Source organism: Salvia hispanica, chromosome 3 (genome assembly GCF_023119035.1).
Source record: "Salvia hispanica cultivar TCC Black 2014 chromosome 3, UniMelb_Shisp_WGS_1.0, whole genome shotgun sequence".
Lineage (NCBI taxonomy): Eukaryota > Viridiplantae > Streptophyta > Magnoliopsida > Lamiales > Lamiaceae > Salvia > Salvia hispanica.
The window spans coordinates 29,560,368-29,578,512 of NC_062967.1; the positions used below are offsets into that span (position 1 = coordinate 29,560,368).

General features: G+C 38.8%; 5 protein-coding genes across 14 annotated transcripts; 3 read left to right on the forward strand and 2 right to left on the reverse strand.

Moving 5' to 3' along the window:
- Positions 1–913: 913 nt before the first annotated feature.
- Positions 914–1,668, reverse strand: LOC125211276 (dicamba O-demethylase, ferredoxin component). The gene has a single exon (XM_048111001.1). It carries the CDS (start codon positions 1,618–1,620, stop codon positions 1,123–1,125), a length of 498 nt encoding a protein of 165 aa, XP_047966958.1. The 5' UTR covers positions 1,621–1,668; the 3' UTR covers positions 914–1,122.
- Positions 1,669–2,509: 841 nt separating this feature from the next.
- On the reverse strand, positions 2,510–5,893 carry LOC125214273 (serine carboxypeptidase-like 20). Its single transcript, XM_048115216.1, has 14 exons — positions 5,742–5,893; positions 5,507–5,643; positions 5,037–5,110; positions 4,829–4,951; positions 4,647–4,749; positions 4,530–4,567; positions 4,352–4,453; positions 4,137–4,217; positions 3,814–4,053; positions 3,678–3,743; positions 3,484–3,605; positions 3,169–3,282; positions 2,871–2,916; positions 2,510–2,772 (listed from the first exon to the last, which is right to left on the reverse strand). Exons 1-14 carry the CDS (start codon positions 5,882–5,884, stop codon positions 2,689–2,691), a joined length of 1,473 nt encoding a protein of 490 aa, XP_047971173.1. The 5' UTR covers positions 5,885–5,893; the 3' UTR covers positions 2,510–2,688.
- Positions 5,894–7,013: 1,120 nt separating this feature from the next.
- Positions 7,014–9,759, forward strand: LOC125214274. 8 transcript variants are annotated; one of them, XR_007175086.1, is made up of 4 exons: positions 7,014–7,495; positions 7,842–8,093; positions 9,174–9,301; positions 9,475–9,759. XR_007175086.1 is itself a non-coding variant. In XM_048115217.1 (2 exons), exons 1-2 carry the CDS (start codon positions 7,063–7,065, stop codon positions 7,874–7,876), a joined length of 468 nt encoding a protein of 155 aa, XP_047971174.1. In that variant the 5' UTR covers positions 7,014–7,062; the 3' UTR covers positions 7,877–8,242. The 8 variants fall into 8 exon arrangements, 1 of the variants encoding a protein (XP_047971174.1); XR_007175091.1 differs by having other exon boundaries at positions 9,484–9,759; XR_007175088.1 differs by lacking the exon at positions 9,174–9,301.
- Positions 9,760–11,346: 1,587 nt separating this feature from the next.
- On the forward strand, positions 11,347–14,310 carry LOC125215834 (probable sodium/metabolite cotransporter BASS3, chloroplastic). Its single transcript, XM_048117403.1, has 5 exons — positions 11,347–11,825; positions 12,386–12,481; positions 12,568–12,874; positions 12,974–13,221; positions 13,847–14,310. Exons 1-5 carry the CDS (start codon positions 11,452–11,454, stop codon positions 14,082–14,084), a joined length of 1,263 nt encoding a protein of 420 aa, XP_047973360.1. The 5' UTR covers positions 11,347–11,451; the 3' UTR covers positions 14,085–14,310.
- A 729-nt stretch (positions 14,311–15,039) lies between these two features.
- Positions 15,040–16,620, forward strand: LOC125210581 (uncharacterized protein At5g48480-like). Of its 3 annotated transcripts, none has more exons than XR_007174375.1 (3): positions 15,040–15,392; positions 15,725–15,997; positions 16,328–16,620. XR_007174375.1 is itself a non-coding variant. In XM_048110119.1 (2 exons), the coding sequence occupies exons 1-2, from the start codon at positions 15,148–15,150 to the stop codon at positions 15,939–15,941; spliced, it is 462 nt and encodes a 153-aa protein (XP_047966076.1). In that variant the 5' UTR covers positions 15,040–15,147; the 3' UTR covers positions 15,942–16,080. The 3 variants fall into 3 exon arrangements, 1 of the variants encoding a protein (XP_047966076.1); XR_007174374.1 differs by having other exon boundaries at positions 15,725–16,076; positions 16,328–16,536; XM_048110119.1 differs by lacking the exon at positions 16,328–16,620 and having other exon boundaries at positions 15,725–16,080.
- Positions 16,621–18,145: the final 1,525 nt, after the last annotated feature.

Genomic DNA, 18,145 nt, shown 5'->3' on the forward strand with positions numbered 1-18,145 from the left:
TAAATCTTTAATGATCATGTTTGTGTTCGGTTTCACAGTGCCAACACAAGAACTTGACACAAATAATATTTTTGGCAAGTTATTAGCATTGACAGTTTTTGAATTTCAAGCATTGTTTACCCATCTTCTAGAACTTCATATCAAGTCATCAAAATCTATTTCGAAATAAAATAGATGGATGGTGAATGAATGAGAAAGAAACTTAGATCACTAGCTACTCCTGAGCTGTTTCCAAAGCCTGCTAAGTTTTGGAATTGGGAGAAGCAAACAAAATGCCAAACTGCAACTCACTACACCAATGCATATCCAAAAGATCATCTCTAGAACGAATTCCAGTCATCCCATTCCATTTTAAGAACGTTAAAATCAATAGATGGCGTGATATGATATAACAAGCATCGTCCTAACTCCTAAGTTCAGCTGAAAAAAGCAATACTTGGAAGATACAATACCATAATCTTTACAGATTCTCATGCATCCTGATATAATCATATAAAAGCATACAACTACTCTTAATATATAACAACTCTGACTGGAACCAAGTTTTGGATTTCATCAAAATCAACTAGTTACTAAAATATCCGTACAAACGTTTAGATACTCAACTGTGTCCAAAAACGAGACTGATCTTAATATTCGATTGCATATTGCAGAACAGCTCTAATCGAACGAGTTCTGGATTTCATAAAAATCAACTAGTCCCTTATATAGCCGATGTATTACCATCATCTCGATACTCTTGCTATTCTTGACAGTTGATTGCATAACACACTAACTAGAGCCATTTTCAGATTTCATCCAAAACAACAAATTTCTAAGTGCCCCCATTGCTCAATTTATACACTCTAGCTTATGGCCTTAAAACACTATGCAAAAACATGAAAATGATGATATCAAACAAAGAACTAAGACATAAGAGCAACTGTGAAACATAAATGTATAGCTCATATCGAAATATCCATGGGCAAATGATAACGAAAATATGAAAAATCCAAAACCTGAAACATACTTCAACACAACATTGTCTTCAATTGATCCGGTCAAATATCCATTTAATTCATGGAAATTATTTGAATACAGAAGAAACACCTTACATCCGGCCTCCGCATCGAACTGAAACCCTTACGGAGTGTCCCAGGGCTTCGCCTCAGGGACGGCGACCACCATACCCTGCAATTCCGGCGTCAAAACCACCTGGCATCCAAGCCTCGCGTGCTTGTTCACAACGCGATTCCTCGAATTGCGATTCGAGTATTTCCTCAACACGTACTGCTCATCGTAGGACTGCGGCGGCAGCTTGTCGAGCCATTCCTGCGCGATGTGCACCTCGCACTCGGCGGAGCAGGCGTCGATCTCCTCCAGACGGTGCGACGCGGGGTCGATTAAGCCCTTGTTGGCCAGTGCCTTGAGCAGAGTCTGGCCGGTGAGCCCAATCACGTCTTGCTTGTTGCCGTCGGGGTCGATGGCGCTGAGATTGATGATCCGATCGGATACTTTCGCGGAGGTGGTGCGCGCGGCGGATGTGGCGGAGGTGCGCGCAATTACGGTGCGGGAGGAGAGGGAGAGAGAGGGTGATTTGGAAATTTGGGAGGCGAGTTTCTGGAGAGTGGAGATCGCCATTGTTGAGCTGAAGAGGGTTTGGAGTGGAGAAATTGGGGGAAATTTGTCAATTGTTGCTATTTTCATCTTGGGCTTTCAATAACATAGATGAATTGGGCCTGGCCCGGTTTTTATCTTTCTCCGCCAAATTTAAACACAAACCCAAATCCAAACTTGTGAAAATTATCCCAAGATTCCACTGCTATATTTCTTGGGAGAATTTTGCCAAATTCAAAATCTAAATTCTTCATTTTTCCATCGCTTCTCCGCATTATCTCTCATTTCTTGTACCAAGATCCAGTTTTGATAATGTTAGCCACAAAATTAGATGGTGGAGTACTTTTCAGCTTATCCTATGGGATGTTTTGTGCCCTTGTGTCATTGATTTCACGAAATTGTCGAGTGAGTGTTGTGGTTGCAACGTGGTAATGTTGCACTTCATCTTTTCAACCAAATGCTTCAAAGGGATACTCCTCTAAATCACTACAGTACTTTGAATATTGCGATTGATTGCTTTTGCCGACTGAAAAGACCTGATTTTGATTTGCTATTTTAGGCAGTTTTTTCAAACATGGGTATGAGCTTGATAAAGGGCTGATGTTGGTTGGAAAGGAGCGACATTGTTGTGGAAGTTGTCGACAGAAAAATTGTGTGAGTCTCCGATGAACGTACATATAATGTTATGATCAATGGCTGGAGGTACTCAGTCGATTGGAAAAAGGAACATGCAAACCTAATATTTATGCTTACAACGCAATCATTGATGATCTATGCAAGGATGGAAAGGTGAACGATGCTTTCCAACTCTTGATAAGGCCATAAGGGGATCTCATCCAATGTTGTTCCATAATTGAGGGATTATGCAATCATAATAGCAAGAATGAGGCTGATAACATTATACGGAATTGAGTAGATGGATAACTAACATTTATTTATTTATTTATTGTAAATTCGAAGTCACAAAGTATCACAATCATCTTATTTTGAGTAGATGGAGAACTAACATTTTGAGAATGGAATGTAAATAGGTTAACTAATATAATATCTCCGTCTCATACGAAGACGAAGACAGGGCAACGTCATTGACTTTCATATATTCGCGCCAGCCAGGAAGCGCGAATAGAACTCCAACGACTCGAGTGGCTTGTATTCCGGCACAGTGTGCCCGGCCCCCTGCGCAGTCAAGATCCAGGGTCAGTATAGTCGGTCCATTGAGGAACGATGCTGATAACGATATGTACACAATCAACAAATATCATGTGTTTGCATACCTTTATGGTGAGGAAAGTGAGATTGTAGTCATAGCCCTGAGTGAACCTACGTTTTCACCAAATGAAAAAACACAAGTCACATTTAAAAGGAAGGGAGAGTCTGTGTGAAATTGTCGGTATATGGATGCCCTTATCCGAATTCAAGCACAACATAACATCGTCAGAAAACAAATATGGCATCTTGGATCTCGGACGGATTTTCAAGACATGTCGTCAAATGTCAGGCCGAACCACCATGAAATACAATAAAATCGATAAAACTCCACAAAAAATTAGCATGGCAAGTTTTGTTACATACCCACTAACTTGGTCTTTCACATACCAAGGCCTCCACTCATCAATAGTCTTGTATCCGATCGATCTTGTCCAAGCTTCAGTTCCGGTAAACGGGACACACATATCATGATCTCCACTGCGACCAAGCAAAACGATCATGTATAGCCTCGAAAAAAATGTTTCAACACTTAGAGCTAAACATAAGGCAATGTTTACATTTCATGATATGATAGACTGATGAAACATAAAATCGAGAGTTTCAAGGATAAGATAGCAAACAAGTTCATATTTTTTTATCTAAACATAGTGTTTCAAAACTGTGTAGTGTAACTCAAACCTGTATATGAGGGCCCGATACCCGCGTGATGTGAGGTTCTTGTGATACTTGATCATGCTCCCAGCATCATGGTTGAATTCAATCCGGTCCGTGCAAAGATCCCACCTTCCGGCTAGGTCTGCCTGGTGGAGCCGGCATGATCTTTAGTTTGTTACGTACTTTGAGATCCAACAACGAGAAAAATGTAACCTTACGCTGTCAGCATGAAGCGCCTTCCTAACTGCCTCGTTGTTCAGCCATATGTCCGCGACCTCCTCATCCTACACGTTGACGAAGGAAATCAAAGTTGTCAACAAATTCTTTTGGGACAAATTGTTGTTTAATTCTTACCGTGCAAGGGACATTTTCACCATTTAGAAGTTGAGGCCATGTAGGGACATGTCCGTCTCTAACTGGAGCTCGATAAGGCCATGCACGCCCGAAAATCCTTTTTCTAACGGGTAGAGGCCTTTCTGTCTCACCTAATCTCATGAAGCTCAGAGGCACATTCGTGTTCTTGAGCTGAATGAAACTTGCTGGGGCGTGATAGCACGGCTCAAGTATGTCATATATGTTTAGATCGCCGATAGCCTGGAACGGCGTGAAGATGGCGAATACAACATGAAAAAGAATACATATACCTCCCAACATTTGACAGATTGAAAACAACTTACTTCATGAACTTTGACAAGTTTGATCTCACAGTTCTGGTTCGTCGGATTGTAGTAAACACCGTTGCATTCTGAGTTGACTGCCTGCATAATGAAACCATTGTAGCAAAACACACACATATCTATATATACACATAGTCCTTCAAATCTGAGTCTCGTCTTGTTCAACTGAAATAGTACATTTATAGTACAATAGAGGACGTGCAGGAGAAACGGACCTCAAAGAGCTCATCTGAGATAAGGCCCATTCCATGAGCGAATGGTACGAGAGCATTGCCATCAAACACACTGTCAGCAACTCCATTTCCCACCAAGTACCCCTGTAATATAAAAAAATTTGTAGTATTATTCTTCGTCTTTCTTGCTTACAAAGACGAGGAGTAATATATATAATACCTTGAGGTTGAGGACAGGTTTCACACCGGCATCTATTCCTACAAACTCGCGAAAAACATAATCAATTCGTGCATCCTCGACTATCAGAAGCACTTCACATTGGTAAGATAATCTTACCATTAGCTACTTCATAAGCCAAAGTTGGGACGTATATTCCTGCATATGATTCTCCCGCTATGTAGAACGGGTTGTTTTGGTATTCCGAGTAGAGCTCAAACCACTAAGCCAGACGACAAACCAAGTTAGTCGAGGCAAATATGCAGAAAAGACATATAATGAAGAGTTGTATTTTTCAGTGCCTTGAGGAGAAATGTATGAGAGTCAGACGCGGTCTTTAGGTCTCCGGTGATGTAATCAGTTGTGTTTGTTGAGTAAGAGAATCCAACGCCAGTCGGGGAGTCTAGATATATCACACTAGAGACCTAGAACGACAAATTGATGATATAGTGAGAGCTCATTGCGCAAGAAGTAACGAGAATTTTAGCAATTCATATCAAGAATCACAACCTTGGACCAACTGTATGGGTTGAGATGCAGGGTGGGAAAGCCACCATGTGGCTCCTTGGCAAAATTGAAGGGGCCTGCAATCGAAATCAAACACGATCCAATTATGGCGTAGCTGGAAGGAACGTCTCAAGAAGCAAACAAAACAACTGCACGGTTAACTAGCTTTCAAGGAGTGAAATATTCAAGAAAACAACCTAAGCAAACTTCAACATTGAAAAAGACCATACATGAATTCTAACTTACAACCTAACACATTTGCAACACAAACAGAATCTTTACCAAGAATAAAAGCTTCAACAAAAGATTCAAACTCAGAATCCTTTAGATAAAAGACAATTTCGATGCACTAAGTCTCACACCTTTGTTACTTCACCTAATCTTGCCAAAAACAAGTCCACATCAAGATAAACAAAAGAACACACACACATGTATATGCAGAGGGAGAGAGAGAAAGAGGAGGGTGTGATTACCATGCTCGTAGATGAAGCCATCAAAGCTTGAGCAACCCGGACCGCCATTGAGCCAGAGGACAACAGGATCCTTAGATGGATTCCTCTCAGACGCCACAAAATAGTAATACAATTTCTTCTCATTGATGGTGACATACCTATGTGTGTGGAGAAGAAAGATGGAGTTAAATAAAAAAGACAACAAGAAATTGAATCCAATCTAAAAGAAGGGGAAAAAATTGAATCTTTAACATACCCAGAATAGTGTTTGGAAGGGAAACTGCCATTGAAACCAGGGAGCTTTGCAACAAGACTGCCATCAGGCGCAGATAAAGCTGGATTGCAGCTCAATGCTATTTGTGTCAAAATTATTAGAATCAAAGAGTTAAAAACTCTCATCTTGCAAAATGTGGGTATAGCAGGAGATAATTTTTCTGATCAACATTATTATCTCTTTAATTTATGCAATGAAAGCTACTAGTTTTTTAGCTTACAAGTAAAGTGTTTGTGGATCAAAAGTGGTTAAAAAGTGGGAAGTTACAATGAAGGCATTTCTTTGCATGCTTGTTTTTCTTTTACTTTTGTTTTGGTTTTTTCAATGCCTCAAGTTGCAACTCTTAGGCATTTTGGTGTATAAAATCATTAAATAAAGTTGTAACTTCTTTTTCATAACATAAATAGAGCAACTAAGAGCTAAAAAAAGATTTAGAACTTAGCTAGTTGGGACTTAGCCCGTTCACCGTTGGCATAATTGATAATACTATCATAAAAGATGGAGTAGTATACTTATAACACTTAGTTGCAAAAGAAAATGTAATACTACCGCATGAAAAAGGGATCTTTGTGATGTTTTTAAGATACAATACAATTTCATATAGCATCAAAGGAAATTTATGAGGAGATAATTTTTGAAAAGAAAGATGATTTGTGATTAAAATATGTTGAGAATTAGTGTGTAGGTGCAGAAAAGAAATTATATTAGAAATAAGTTTTCTGTCCATAAAGTGAGATCTATTTGTTAGCTTTTTAGTGGTGTAATAGAAAATATAATACTCTATATAATATATGAAGTGATTCCTTTCAATTTGACAATGGTGTTCGTCGAAATGAGAACTTTTTTTTGTTTACTACTAATAATTTAGGGAAACATAAATTTTAAAACCATTCTTGAAAAGGACTTTAACAGTGTAATGTTGATAATTGAAATGGGACATGTAACTGGAGTTGGAATATTTGGGAGAACAAAAATGATTTAACTCTATCATTTACCTTAAATGCAAAATATTCAAGGGAAAATTGTAGGTTAATTAGCACGTAATTTAATTGAAAGGTGAAATTCAGCTATGTCGTTGGAATATATAACAATTTTCCGTACTTATCGGTTTATCTCGAATTTAAATACTTATCAGTTATCAACTACCCCGCCCCCAAGTGGACCCACGTCTTATTACACCCCTATCCATTCAAAGCCCAACACTTGTCCAACAAATTCCCAAAATCCCTATTTTAGTTTAGCACAATCACCTCTTCTTCCTCTCACACTAAAAAAAAAAAAAGAGAAGAAAAAAGAAAAAAAAATGGTCTCCCCTCGCCATTTTCTCTCTCTACTCATCTTATCATCAATACTCCCAGTGAGCTGGGGAGAAGCCTCAATCTACGAAGCTCTGCAGCTCCACGGCCTCCCCATGGGTCTTCTCCCCAAAGGGATCACTAATTTCAGCCTCGAAGCTTCCGGAAAGTTCGAGGCCCATCTGGACCACGCCTGCAACGCCAAGTTCGAGAACGAGCTCCACTACGACATCATCATCTCAGGCGCGCTCGGCTACGGCCGTATCGACCAGGTGTCGGGGATCTCGGCGCAGGATTTGTTCCTTTGGTTCCCCGTCATCGGAATCCGCGTCGACGTTCCCAGCTCCGGTTTGATCTACTTCGACGTCGGTGTCGTGTCCAAGCAGTTCTCTCTCTCGTCCTTCGACACTCCTAGGGATTGTTTAGCCGTTTCTGAGGGAGGTCAGTAGTTATTGATTGAGTTATATTGGGGTGTGGTGTGGATGAACAGAGCTACTCACGAAGCTGGTTGAGTATTTTAGAGGGAAAGTCAAATTTATGTTGTCAAAATGGGATCTTTTTGCTTACTGACTACTTCTTGGGCTGCATTTGGACACTTTAGGAAGGTTTTCTATATCTTGCACTTATATTTCTTTTTCCTGAATTTGAACAAGTTGTGTATGTTCTGTTTTATTAGTTGAGATATGATGGAATTGTTTTTGACAATGGCTGCGTTTGACTCTGTTATATCTGAATTGCTTCAACATGTTGTTGGTTAGTGGATCTGATTGATCATTCATGTATGCAGATCCCATTTGGGAAGCTGCAAGTATACGAGCTTGATCACTGGAATGCTCCTAGGATGACGTGGTAGATCTTTCACACGAGCACAGTGATGTGCATATAGCTCAATCACGTTGAATACCTACGTTCACAGATGTACAGAGAGTCGAGAGAAGTTGTTGCCTTGGATCCTCCCCCGGTTGCACGATCAGCATTGCTTCCATTGGTGGCGAAGATGCGGAGATGAGGAGGCGAGTGGCTCGTGGTTAGGATTCAGGTGACTGATCTTGATTCTTGCCTGAGTTAGTTATACTATGAGTTAGGAGATTGTTATGTTGATTTCCTTTCTTTTTGTTGTTGTACATTTATGTAGTACTACTTGGCTTGCAAATAATGAATGAAAAATGGCCCCTTTTGCCTTGATGATTTTGAAGTATTGGATGTTGGAGTCTGCTTATTCTTACAAACCTTTTTTTTAAATTTTGAATACAGCCAAATGATGCAGTTTTTTCTTCATGAAGAAGTTATTGGTTGGAGACAAATATAGGACCTTTTAGATGCAAAACACTTCAAGTTTAGGAGGGAGAGAGAGAGTATAGGCCAATGGGAGAGGGGTGCTCAATATGACGTCTTTCTTGAAAAAACCTTCTAGCACTAGAATATGCATGCTATGTTAAGGTGTCCCTACATTTAGGGCAATGTAGATGTCAACAATCACTGCTCTGCTCCTCTTTAGTAGCAGATTATTTGCAGGAATTCCACTCCTTTTCTCGAGCAGTAATCCGCTTGAATCAAGTAATTTAGGGCATGAGCGAGAAATGGATGACTCGTTTCTGGTTGATCTTGATAATGAAGATGAACTTCTGGAAGCAGATAATGACGTTGTTGAGCACATGAAAGAAGATGTATATGGTGATTTAGCTGATATAAAGCACTTAACTATGATGATCTGATCTTGACAGTGTATCAAAATGTTATGAATGGGAATGAAGGATGAGGCGAAGTCCCCAACATGGAAAGAAGAACACAAGCTGGAAATCTTCTTATATTTATTTCCTTTTGCCTTTCGATTTATTTCTTTGGATATGAGAAACCTTCCCAAATCATTGTAAGCTAAATTAGTTAGTATCTATGGTAGTTATAAATAAGGTTGTATCTTTCATAAAGGATCATCAATTAAAAAACCTACTTCTTAACGTCCCTCATCATTCTTGGAGTTCATCTCTTCTTTATCGAAAGTCTTTCCATATCCTACGTTCGTGATTTCGTTCACAAGCTGACATGATGCAGAAAGTTGAAGATGCATTAGAAAAGTTTGTCGATGTGAGATTGTGGTAATTCACAATTTCATCTGCAGCAAATACAGCTTGGATGTTGTGTTCATCACCCCATTGATTATACTCGGGTTGTTAGAAAGAAGAGGTATGGAGTTTGGAGGAACTCGGAGTAGTCATGTTTCAGAGACTGGAGCTTTATGACAACATGGTAGAATCTTTTGGTAGTACTACATTTGATCTGAATTCCCTTTTTGTAGGAAAATGGGATCTTGCGTATTGAATAGTTATTACATATCTGGATTGCTTGTGTTTTATTAGTTGAGTATATGGATTGTGATTGAATAAATGATGATTGTTGTGTCTGAGAATGCTGTGTGCTAGATCTTGCAGACAGATGTGTATAGTCGCCTTGGATCCCCCGGGTTACACGATCAGCATTGGTGGCGAAGACGAGGAGGTAGGTGCTTGTGGTTAGGGAATCATCTTGTCTGATCGTGTGGACTTCTTCGGCATGTCTTTGCTAAACAGCTTTGGCTTTTGAGCATGTCTTCTACGAAAAAGGTTTGATATTTACTCATTATTTTCATGACCATAGCTTGTTATGTTTTTTTTGTTTAATATTGTATTGTATTATTATTTTCATCCCTAATAAATTGTTATTGAGATTATAATATATTCACAGTTTGATTTTTTATATCCTTCAAGTTTAATGGGTAAAGTGTACAAAAAATTCAGCTGTGATTATTCATGAAATTTATAAATTTCTTTAATAGGAGTATTATTCTTTTGTAAATTTGATTTATTTTTGTTAATATGGCCAACCCTTTTTCATATTATTTCATGTATCAAGATGAAAACACAATAGTATGTGTATAAGCTACGAGCTATTTTAAAAATCAAATAACAATTACTACTGTACAATTTAATTCGAATCCATTCACAATTTCATTGTTTTAATGTCCTAATTTATGATTATTCTCAATGCCTTCAATTTAAGTCTTCACTTTTGTCACTGTTCGGAAAGAATACAATTTTATCTATTTCTATTTTTTTTCCTTCGATAATTAATTGTGTGGTTGTCTAGTTTTCAAGTTTGTGCCGCATGAAAGAGATGTGTTTCTATCTAGCTTTAATAAAGACAAAATATGAAAATAATCCCGCAAAATATCATAATGTTTTATAAAAAAAAATACACATTAATCAGTGTTTATATTATGATTTAGATATTTTCCTCATTTTCTCATTTTAATGACATATTCCGTTGAAAATACTCGATCCTTTATTATGGACGGAGGAGAAAAATAAATGCTACTAGTATTTTTTAGTGTGAACAATTGTGAACATTTTAATGATAGATCAAATAGTATACAAATAAAATTATGTAGAGTATTAGCGTTGAGACTTGTCCCCCTAGGAACTGTATTTTTATGCATAAATATAAATATATTTTCTCAACTTAATTAATATCAACACAAAAGTTATGTATTGATATGCATGCCCATGGTGAATACGTATCAACCTAAGATATTTTAACCAATAAAATGTTAAAACTACTAAATTAAAGCCTACTTCTATTAGTAATATGAAAACACACTAAAGAGTAAAGAAGTTTCGAGAATTGAGCAATAAATCAACTATGATAATTGGTGCTCCTATATATTCAGAATATATATATATATATATATAGGGAAGCACTAGGGTGCCCCCTTATTTAGAGTCACAACGTACATCCAATCTGGTGCTGCCATGTGGCACAAAACATGCAATATTTTAAACACAAAAATGCAATCTAGTTGTATATGCATTTTCGCAGATTGCATTTTAGTTGTATGTAAATTGCATTTTATAGTGTTGAGTTTTGCATTTTCACATAAATTACATTTTTTATTGTTAAGTTTTGCATTTTCACATATAAAAATGCAATTCGTCTATATATAAAATGCAAATTAAACAGTCAATATCAAAAATGCAAAACTCAATGATAAAAAATGCAATATGCATATAACAAAAATGCAATCCGCCGAAATTCATTTATAGCTTCTACAAATGCGTATTGCATTTTTCTGTATACAATATTGCATTTTTCGTGCCATGTGACAAAGCACGTGGTTGGATGTACGTTGTAACTTTAAAATTAGTTGTTATACTAGTACACCCCCTATATATATATATATATATATATTTTGGAATTTGAGACTACAACCAATCAGCTTCCAAATTAAAACATGACAGCAAAACGTGAATAAATATATTGTTTATGTTATTTTCGAATACACTTTATTTTATCACCTTATCACCTCCTCCGCCGCCGTCCAAAACTCGCCGGAAAACGCCAAGTTATCTCCGGCGAGCCAAGCAATGTCACAAATTCCAAGCCTCTCGCTTCAAACCGCCCCCAAAACTCTGCTTCTCCGCCATATTTCCGCCTCCAAGAGCTCAATTCCCGTAAAACCCAATTCCTTTTCTCCGATTCCAAACGCGATTTCGCGAAACTACCGAGATGTCAAACGGGGCTCTTTGATCGCCGTCGGTTGCTCAACTTCGTCTCCCTTCATAGGGAGGGTTGGCCTGCACAAACGTGAGGGAAATTTCACGCTGCTTTCATTCGGCGCCGAGAACACGATTACGGCGGAGGATAAATCCGATGGCTCTCAGGCTTTGTCGGCGCTGCTTCCGGTCGTCGTGGCTCTCACCGCCGTCTCCGCTCTTTGGAAGCCATCGACGTTCACTTGGTGGGGATCTTTTATTTTTTTAGGGATTTAATTTTGTTAGGATGGTGTTGAATGTTGTTGATCATGTGTTTGTGAATTTGTTCAGGCGGTCTTTTCTGAGCTCAGTTCGAATTCCAACTTTTTGGTTGATTTCTTTAGATTAGTTAATGATTGGTCTTCGGTTTTGAAGCATGAAGAGTTTTTTTTTTTTTTACTTTTTTGTTTTTTTTGTTATTGTTGTTCATCTTTGATAGTTAAATCAGTTAAAATATTCTAGATTGAGTGTAATTCTTTATCTTGCTGACAAGTTTACTCTATTCCTGTTCATAACTACTCTGACAGTGATTCTAAAGAATTAATTTACTGTTATTTTTGTTTAGTAGGGTTTGCTCACACACTCAACACACACATATACTACATATTTCTATATCACACAGCTTCAATTCATAAACTGTGAACTGTTTCCTGTTTCTTGTTTTGGGAAACTTGGATTCTTGTTATTGAACATTACATAAATTTAATGCTTTCTTAAAGTTGTGTATATCTCTCTGTTTTCTTGTAAACGATAGAGGAACGTGCAGGGTGTCGCGAGAACTGTACGCTCCTGCACTCGGAGGAATCATGTTGTCTATTGGGATTCGACTCTCCATTGATGATTTTGCCCTAGCTTTCAAGAGGTTTACTTTACTACACCTTCTCAAATTTGGCTGCATTGGATATGAATTAGCATGTGAAAACACCTATGTGTTTGTCTTGTGTGCAGACCTTTACCACTATCCGTTGGATTTATAGCTCAATATGTTTTGAAGCCTGCCCTTGGTGTGTTCATCGCACGTGCCTTTGGGATGTCCCCGATGTTCTACGCTGGTTTCGTTTTGATGGCGTGTGTTTCAGGGGCACAGCTGTCTAGCTACGCTAGCTTCTTGAGCAAGGGAGACGTGGCCTTGAGCATCCTCTTGACCAGCTCCTCAACCATTGCCTCTGTTCTCGTCACTCCTCTTTTAACTGGCCTTCTTATTGGCTCTGTTGTCCCAGTCGATGCTGTAGCAATGTCAAAGTCGATTTTGCAGGTGCTTAGCAATTAGAACAGTTGGCCGGTGATTTTGATTACTAAACTGTTATGTTGTCTTGAGTTATTAATCTTGTGACTTTTTGCCCTTTTCTTTCAGGTGGTTCTTGCTCCTATCGCTCTTGGCTTGGTGCTGAACACTTATGCCAAACCTGTTGTATCCGTTCTGCAACCTGTGATGCCATTTGTCGCGATGGTCTGCACTTCATTGTGCATTGGAAGTCCACTTGCCATAAATAGGAGCCAAATCCTTTCGGCTGAGGGGCTGAGATTGGTTGGTCCAGTGCTGGCGTTTCATGCAGTTTCGTTTACCTTGGGATATTGGGCCGCCAAGATTCAACCTCTCAGGCAAGTAACCCGGAAAACTTTACCCATATGGCAATGTCTTTACTTGACACGAGGCAGATGACACTATAATTTAGATTTTGATCAGATATATGCTTAATTTGGTCACAAATTTTCTAACCTCTTTAGATGTTCTTCATTTCCTCTTGCTTTGAGTTCAAGATTTAGCTCATCACGTTAGACTACACCACGATATCCAACCCTGTCTTCACCTCTTTCAGCTCATTTAGTTTCCACCACCAAATTTATATCACACAATTAAGTAAAACAATCCTTTTGTCATGAAATTCACCCTAAACAGCAAAAATAACTCGAAGAAGTCTTTGAAGCTGAGATGTTCAACAAAATTCTGGTGTTTCTTGGACAGAATTCATTGTATAGCTTAGCACTAGGACTAGGTGAAGTAGAATGGGTAACGTGTAAACTATAAATCTTGATTTCTCGCTCTGCAATGTGCATATGCTCGAACATTGATTGCTCCATCCAATCCATTAGCTTACCACCAGGACTAAATGTAGAAAGAGTAACACATAATCATATATATGCTGAACACCAAATTTTGATTTTGAGCTCTGCAACGTTCATATATGGCCGAAGCTGATATACTCCATAAATTGTTCCTCGTCAGGTTAGAAGAAGAAGTTTGCAGAACAATATCACTGTGCACAGGAATGCAGAGCTCAACCCTAGCAGGCCTTCTTGCAACTCAGTTTCTCGGAAGCACCCAAGCCGTGCCCCCAGCTTGCTCTGTAGTTGCCATGGCCATCATGGGCCTCTGCCTCGCCTCCTTCTGGGGCAACGGGTACAGAATCAGAGACTTGCTGGCGTGCCTGGTCCCACGGACTGGTTCGCCCGCCAGTGCCTGAGGTAACTGCTCATTTTAATTTTGCGTAGTCCCAACCCGCCACGCCACAGGGATAGTATAGTTCAACTATGGGGTAACAAGTATAGCTGCAGAGAGTATAGTTAATTTAAATAGAGGTTTTGGTTTGTTTTTTCTTGCTTTATCCACACTTGATATTCTTTATGTATAGACTGTAGTGATCTAATTTTATATAGAAATTGATGGAGTATAAGTTTCGACTTTCTCAAGTGATGCCATGTGTTTTGGGCATGGTAGGGTTACATGATTGTCGCGAGGATATGAAAAATCATCAAGTGATAAGATTTTTTTGAGGAAAGATTTATAGAAAAACCACAAATTTAAAGTGATCTTTGTTCGATTTAGGCAACGAAATTGACTTGTAGACAATGAAATTTGAAAAAACCAATGGAAATATATCAGATATTTATAAAGGATTTTCAATTTTATTTAAATTTAATGCTACAGTTATCTAGAAATAGAGACGTGATAGATAAGAAAGAAAAAAAAGAGTCTACATTAAGTTCTCTAACTCTACAAATATAAATAAAATCTCATTTGTGTATATTATATTATTGGGCTACATACAACAATTTAAATTCACTTCAGCTGTAAACAAAATAAATAGTCCTCCGTGGGCTTATTCTTCATGGAGTAGAAGTAGTACTTTTTTTCATCCAATAAAAATAATTCAGTTTGTAATATTTGTATTTAGTCCTTTTTTTCTTTTTTTTTAAATTTCTAAATCTCTAAAAAGCCATCAAAAGTATTCTGTCACTGCAGAATAAAGAGTGCGTCGAATGATAGAAATTTCATTCTCTAAAATAAAAATATAGAAATAATTTTTAAATAATGTAAAATCTACGATAAAGAAGTGGCACACTGGATGATTTTGCAAATAAAACAAAATTTGGGGGCCAATTCTGAAATATACAATTATTTAATACCGGCTTTTTACCCCACACAACATCCTTTATCCAACTTCAGTATATTCAGACTCTGTTTCTCTCTCTCTGCATTCTGAAAAATTCACATTTTCTCTCTCTTAGGGTTTTAACACTTTGAGAATGGCGCAGGAGGCACATGTAGTTTCCGGAGAAGTGTTCACGGCGGTGAAGTCGTGGCTGGTGGTGGAGGCTCCGAAGGCGAACGAAGCCGTGCAGTTCTACAAGGCGGCGTTCGGAGCTGAGGAGTTGAACCGAGTGAATGATCCGAAGAGGAAGGCGGAGCAGGAGCTGCCTCTCATTCGCTCTGCTGAGCTCAAGATTGGATCCTCCATTTTCGTTGTTTCTGACCTCTCCGACGACTCTCCGTGCGTATTTTATCGTTTTGATCAGTTGTTTTTGCGTAGATCTGTTGGTGTGATGAATGTTACTCTGTTTCGTTCTTCGTTTTCTCCCTATACTCGTTGATTATGTGATAGATTTTCGTGATTTCTCACTCGAATAGTTGCCTTATTTTTCAGCGTATGATACTGTATTTGTTTTCTACTACGTACTTGCATCTTTTATCGGTTTCATAATATCTGCTTTTTGACCGCCGGATTCACAAATTTATTTGATACTTTTGCATATTTAACATTTTTTTTTATTTTCTCATGCCTATTTTAGCCTTTATATAAATAAAATATTTAAATTTGGTCAGCGTGAAATCTGGTGTGAGCGGCGTTTTCTGCCTGGAGACCGAAGCAGTGGAAGCTGCCGTAGCAAAGGCGGTGGGCGCCGGCGCCGTTTCCGACGACCAAGTGGTGGAAGGTGAAGGCGCGTGCTGCGGTGGACGCGCGGGCAAGGTGAAGGACCCATACGGCAGCGTTTGGCTAATCTGCTCTCCTGCTAACAAGTGCGGTGGCGTGGCTGCTTAAATTAGATGCCGTCTACGCTCATCTGAGCCGCTCTTTAATCTGCTCTCCTTCACTCAGTACTGTCACTCGATCTCATTTTCGAAGCATTCAACAATTAATCAAAACCTTATGCTATAATATTACTTCTAATTATTGGTAATTTCTGTATTCAACTTACTGCTGTGCTCTTTACTTTTCCAATTAATTGTTTAGGTGCATAATTTATTCTTCTAATTTGGAAAAGTGGGTGCGGTTTATGAATTACTTATAAAAATGAAAAGCTTTTTATACGTGTCCCAATTCACATGCTTTCGGCGTTATGGATTTTGGTTCACTGTCTCTTCACTAAATAGAGTTATAAAATCTCATTTGCTTTAAAAAAAAAAAATTCTTTCCTTTATGGATAGGTGAAATGGAGGGAGTACTATGGTTGCGTGTAGGGAGAGAACGGTCTACCAAGTCAAGGACAACACGTGTCACCGAGACGGGGTATTCGGGAAGGATCTTCGGCTCCCATTTGGTGTGTGCGAGTGGATATCTCGTGAATTGAGTATTTTGGGTCTCGTGAATATTATGACACGTGAAAATTACCTACTAGTAATTCTTAATTTTGTTACTATGTTGGTTTAATTTTTTTATCTAACAAAAAAGTAATAGTAATAATTGTGAAAATAAATAAAGTAGTGCATTATTCACTATACTTATTGCATAACTTTTTAATTTTCCTCCTCACTTTAGGAAACTTAGAGCATCCACAATGGTAAATAGGTTAGTCATAAACTAGCCTATTTTTCTTCCTGCTACATCATCCACCACTAAAATTCCTCCTGCCATATCAGCAGAACAAGTAACTGGACAAGTAATAGGCTAGCTACAGGCTAACCACATCATCAACACTATTAAAAAAACAACTAAATTTATGGAAATAAACACAAAATGCGGAATTAAACATACGACACATACGGGAAAATTCATTAATTTCATTAAAATAAAAAAATCACATTAATTAAAAAAAATACCATAATAAAAAAATACATAAAACTAAAAAAACTATTGCCGTGCAATCCTCCGCCCCACAACTCTTCAATTAAATCCTTTTGGAGTTGTATATCCGCATCCACTTGGCGCATGTCGGCATGTGCCTGGAGGCGGCCGGCTTCATCGTGAGGTACCCCCTTCGTACGTTGGGGTTGGCAACGCCGTGGCTTGGACCGACTTCATCGTCATTGGCCCAATTAGTCAGTTGTACACCTTCATCTTCGACTATCATGTTGTGCATGATAATACAGGCGTACATTATAGAAGCAATGCAGTCGACATGCCACAAACGCGATGGACCCCTAATTGCCGCCCATCGGTACTGGAGCACACCAAATGCGCGCTCCACTTCCTTGCGCGCCGACTCCTGCCGTTCCGCAAAGTAGGTCTTCCAGTCCTCATTTGCGCATCTGATCATCTTCACAAAGACGGGTGATAAGTCGTATTCTAAGCCTTGGTTACTGGTCGGTATGTCGTGAAATACATGTATTATCTGCAAAACAGTTGCTTAAGTGTGCGGGATTGAAGGATCCAAGTCAGTAGGTGGCGATTCGTGTGACGCAAGTGAAAAGGGCACTAGAAGGGTGCAATACTGACCAGAATGCACGCCAGAGAAAAGGCTCGAGATGGAGAAGGAGGATAGCTGGGATGATTATTTTACAAGGGCGAAAAGGTCAAAATGCGGGAGAAGTCTACCCTAAAAGCAAGGGCAAGCCTCCCTATAAAAGGAGCCATTTGGAGAGAGAGAAGGAGTTCGGTTCGGAGTTTTGACAATCACACTTAGTAGAATTCTCTCTAGAAGATCCATCCTTCAGCATTATCTTACCTCTCGTTCCTCGCCACAGCCATGGTTACTTGACGTCCAAGAGTCTGCCGGAGAAGTCATCAGTTCGCCTTTCCAGCCAGTTATCGCAGTAGTATAGTAGTATCATCGCCCGGAGTGGCACAAACAATCTTAATCGCTTTCTTAGTTAAAGTTTACTTGTTTTCATCGCTAGTTATTCTGCAAACACTCATCGTTGGTGCTCTTTTGAAGTACTTTGTTAAATTCTAGCTTTTACGTTATGAAGTTCTTATTTCGCATGTCACTTTGGTTTGAGTTTGCTTCATTCTGCCTAGGGAAGTTAGATTTAGTTATTGCTTTCAATTTCTAAGTGTTTCCTCATCGGAAGTTGTTGATTCGAGTT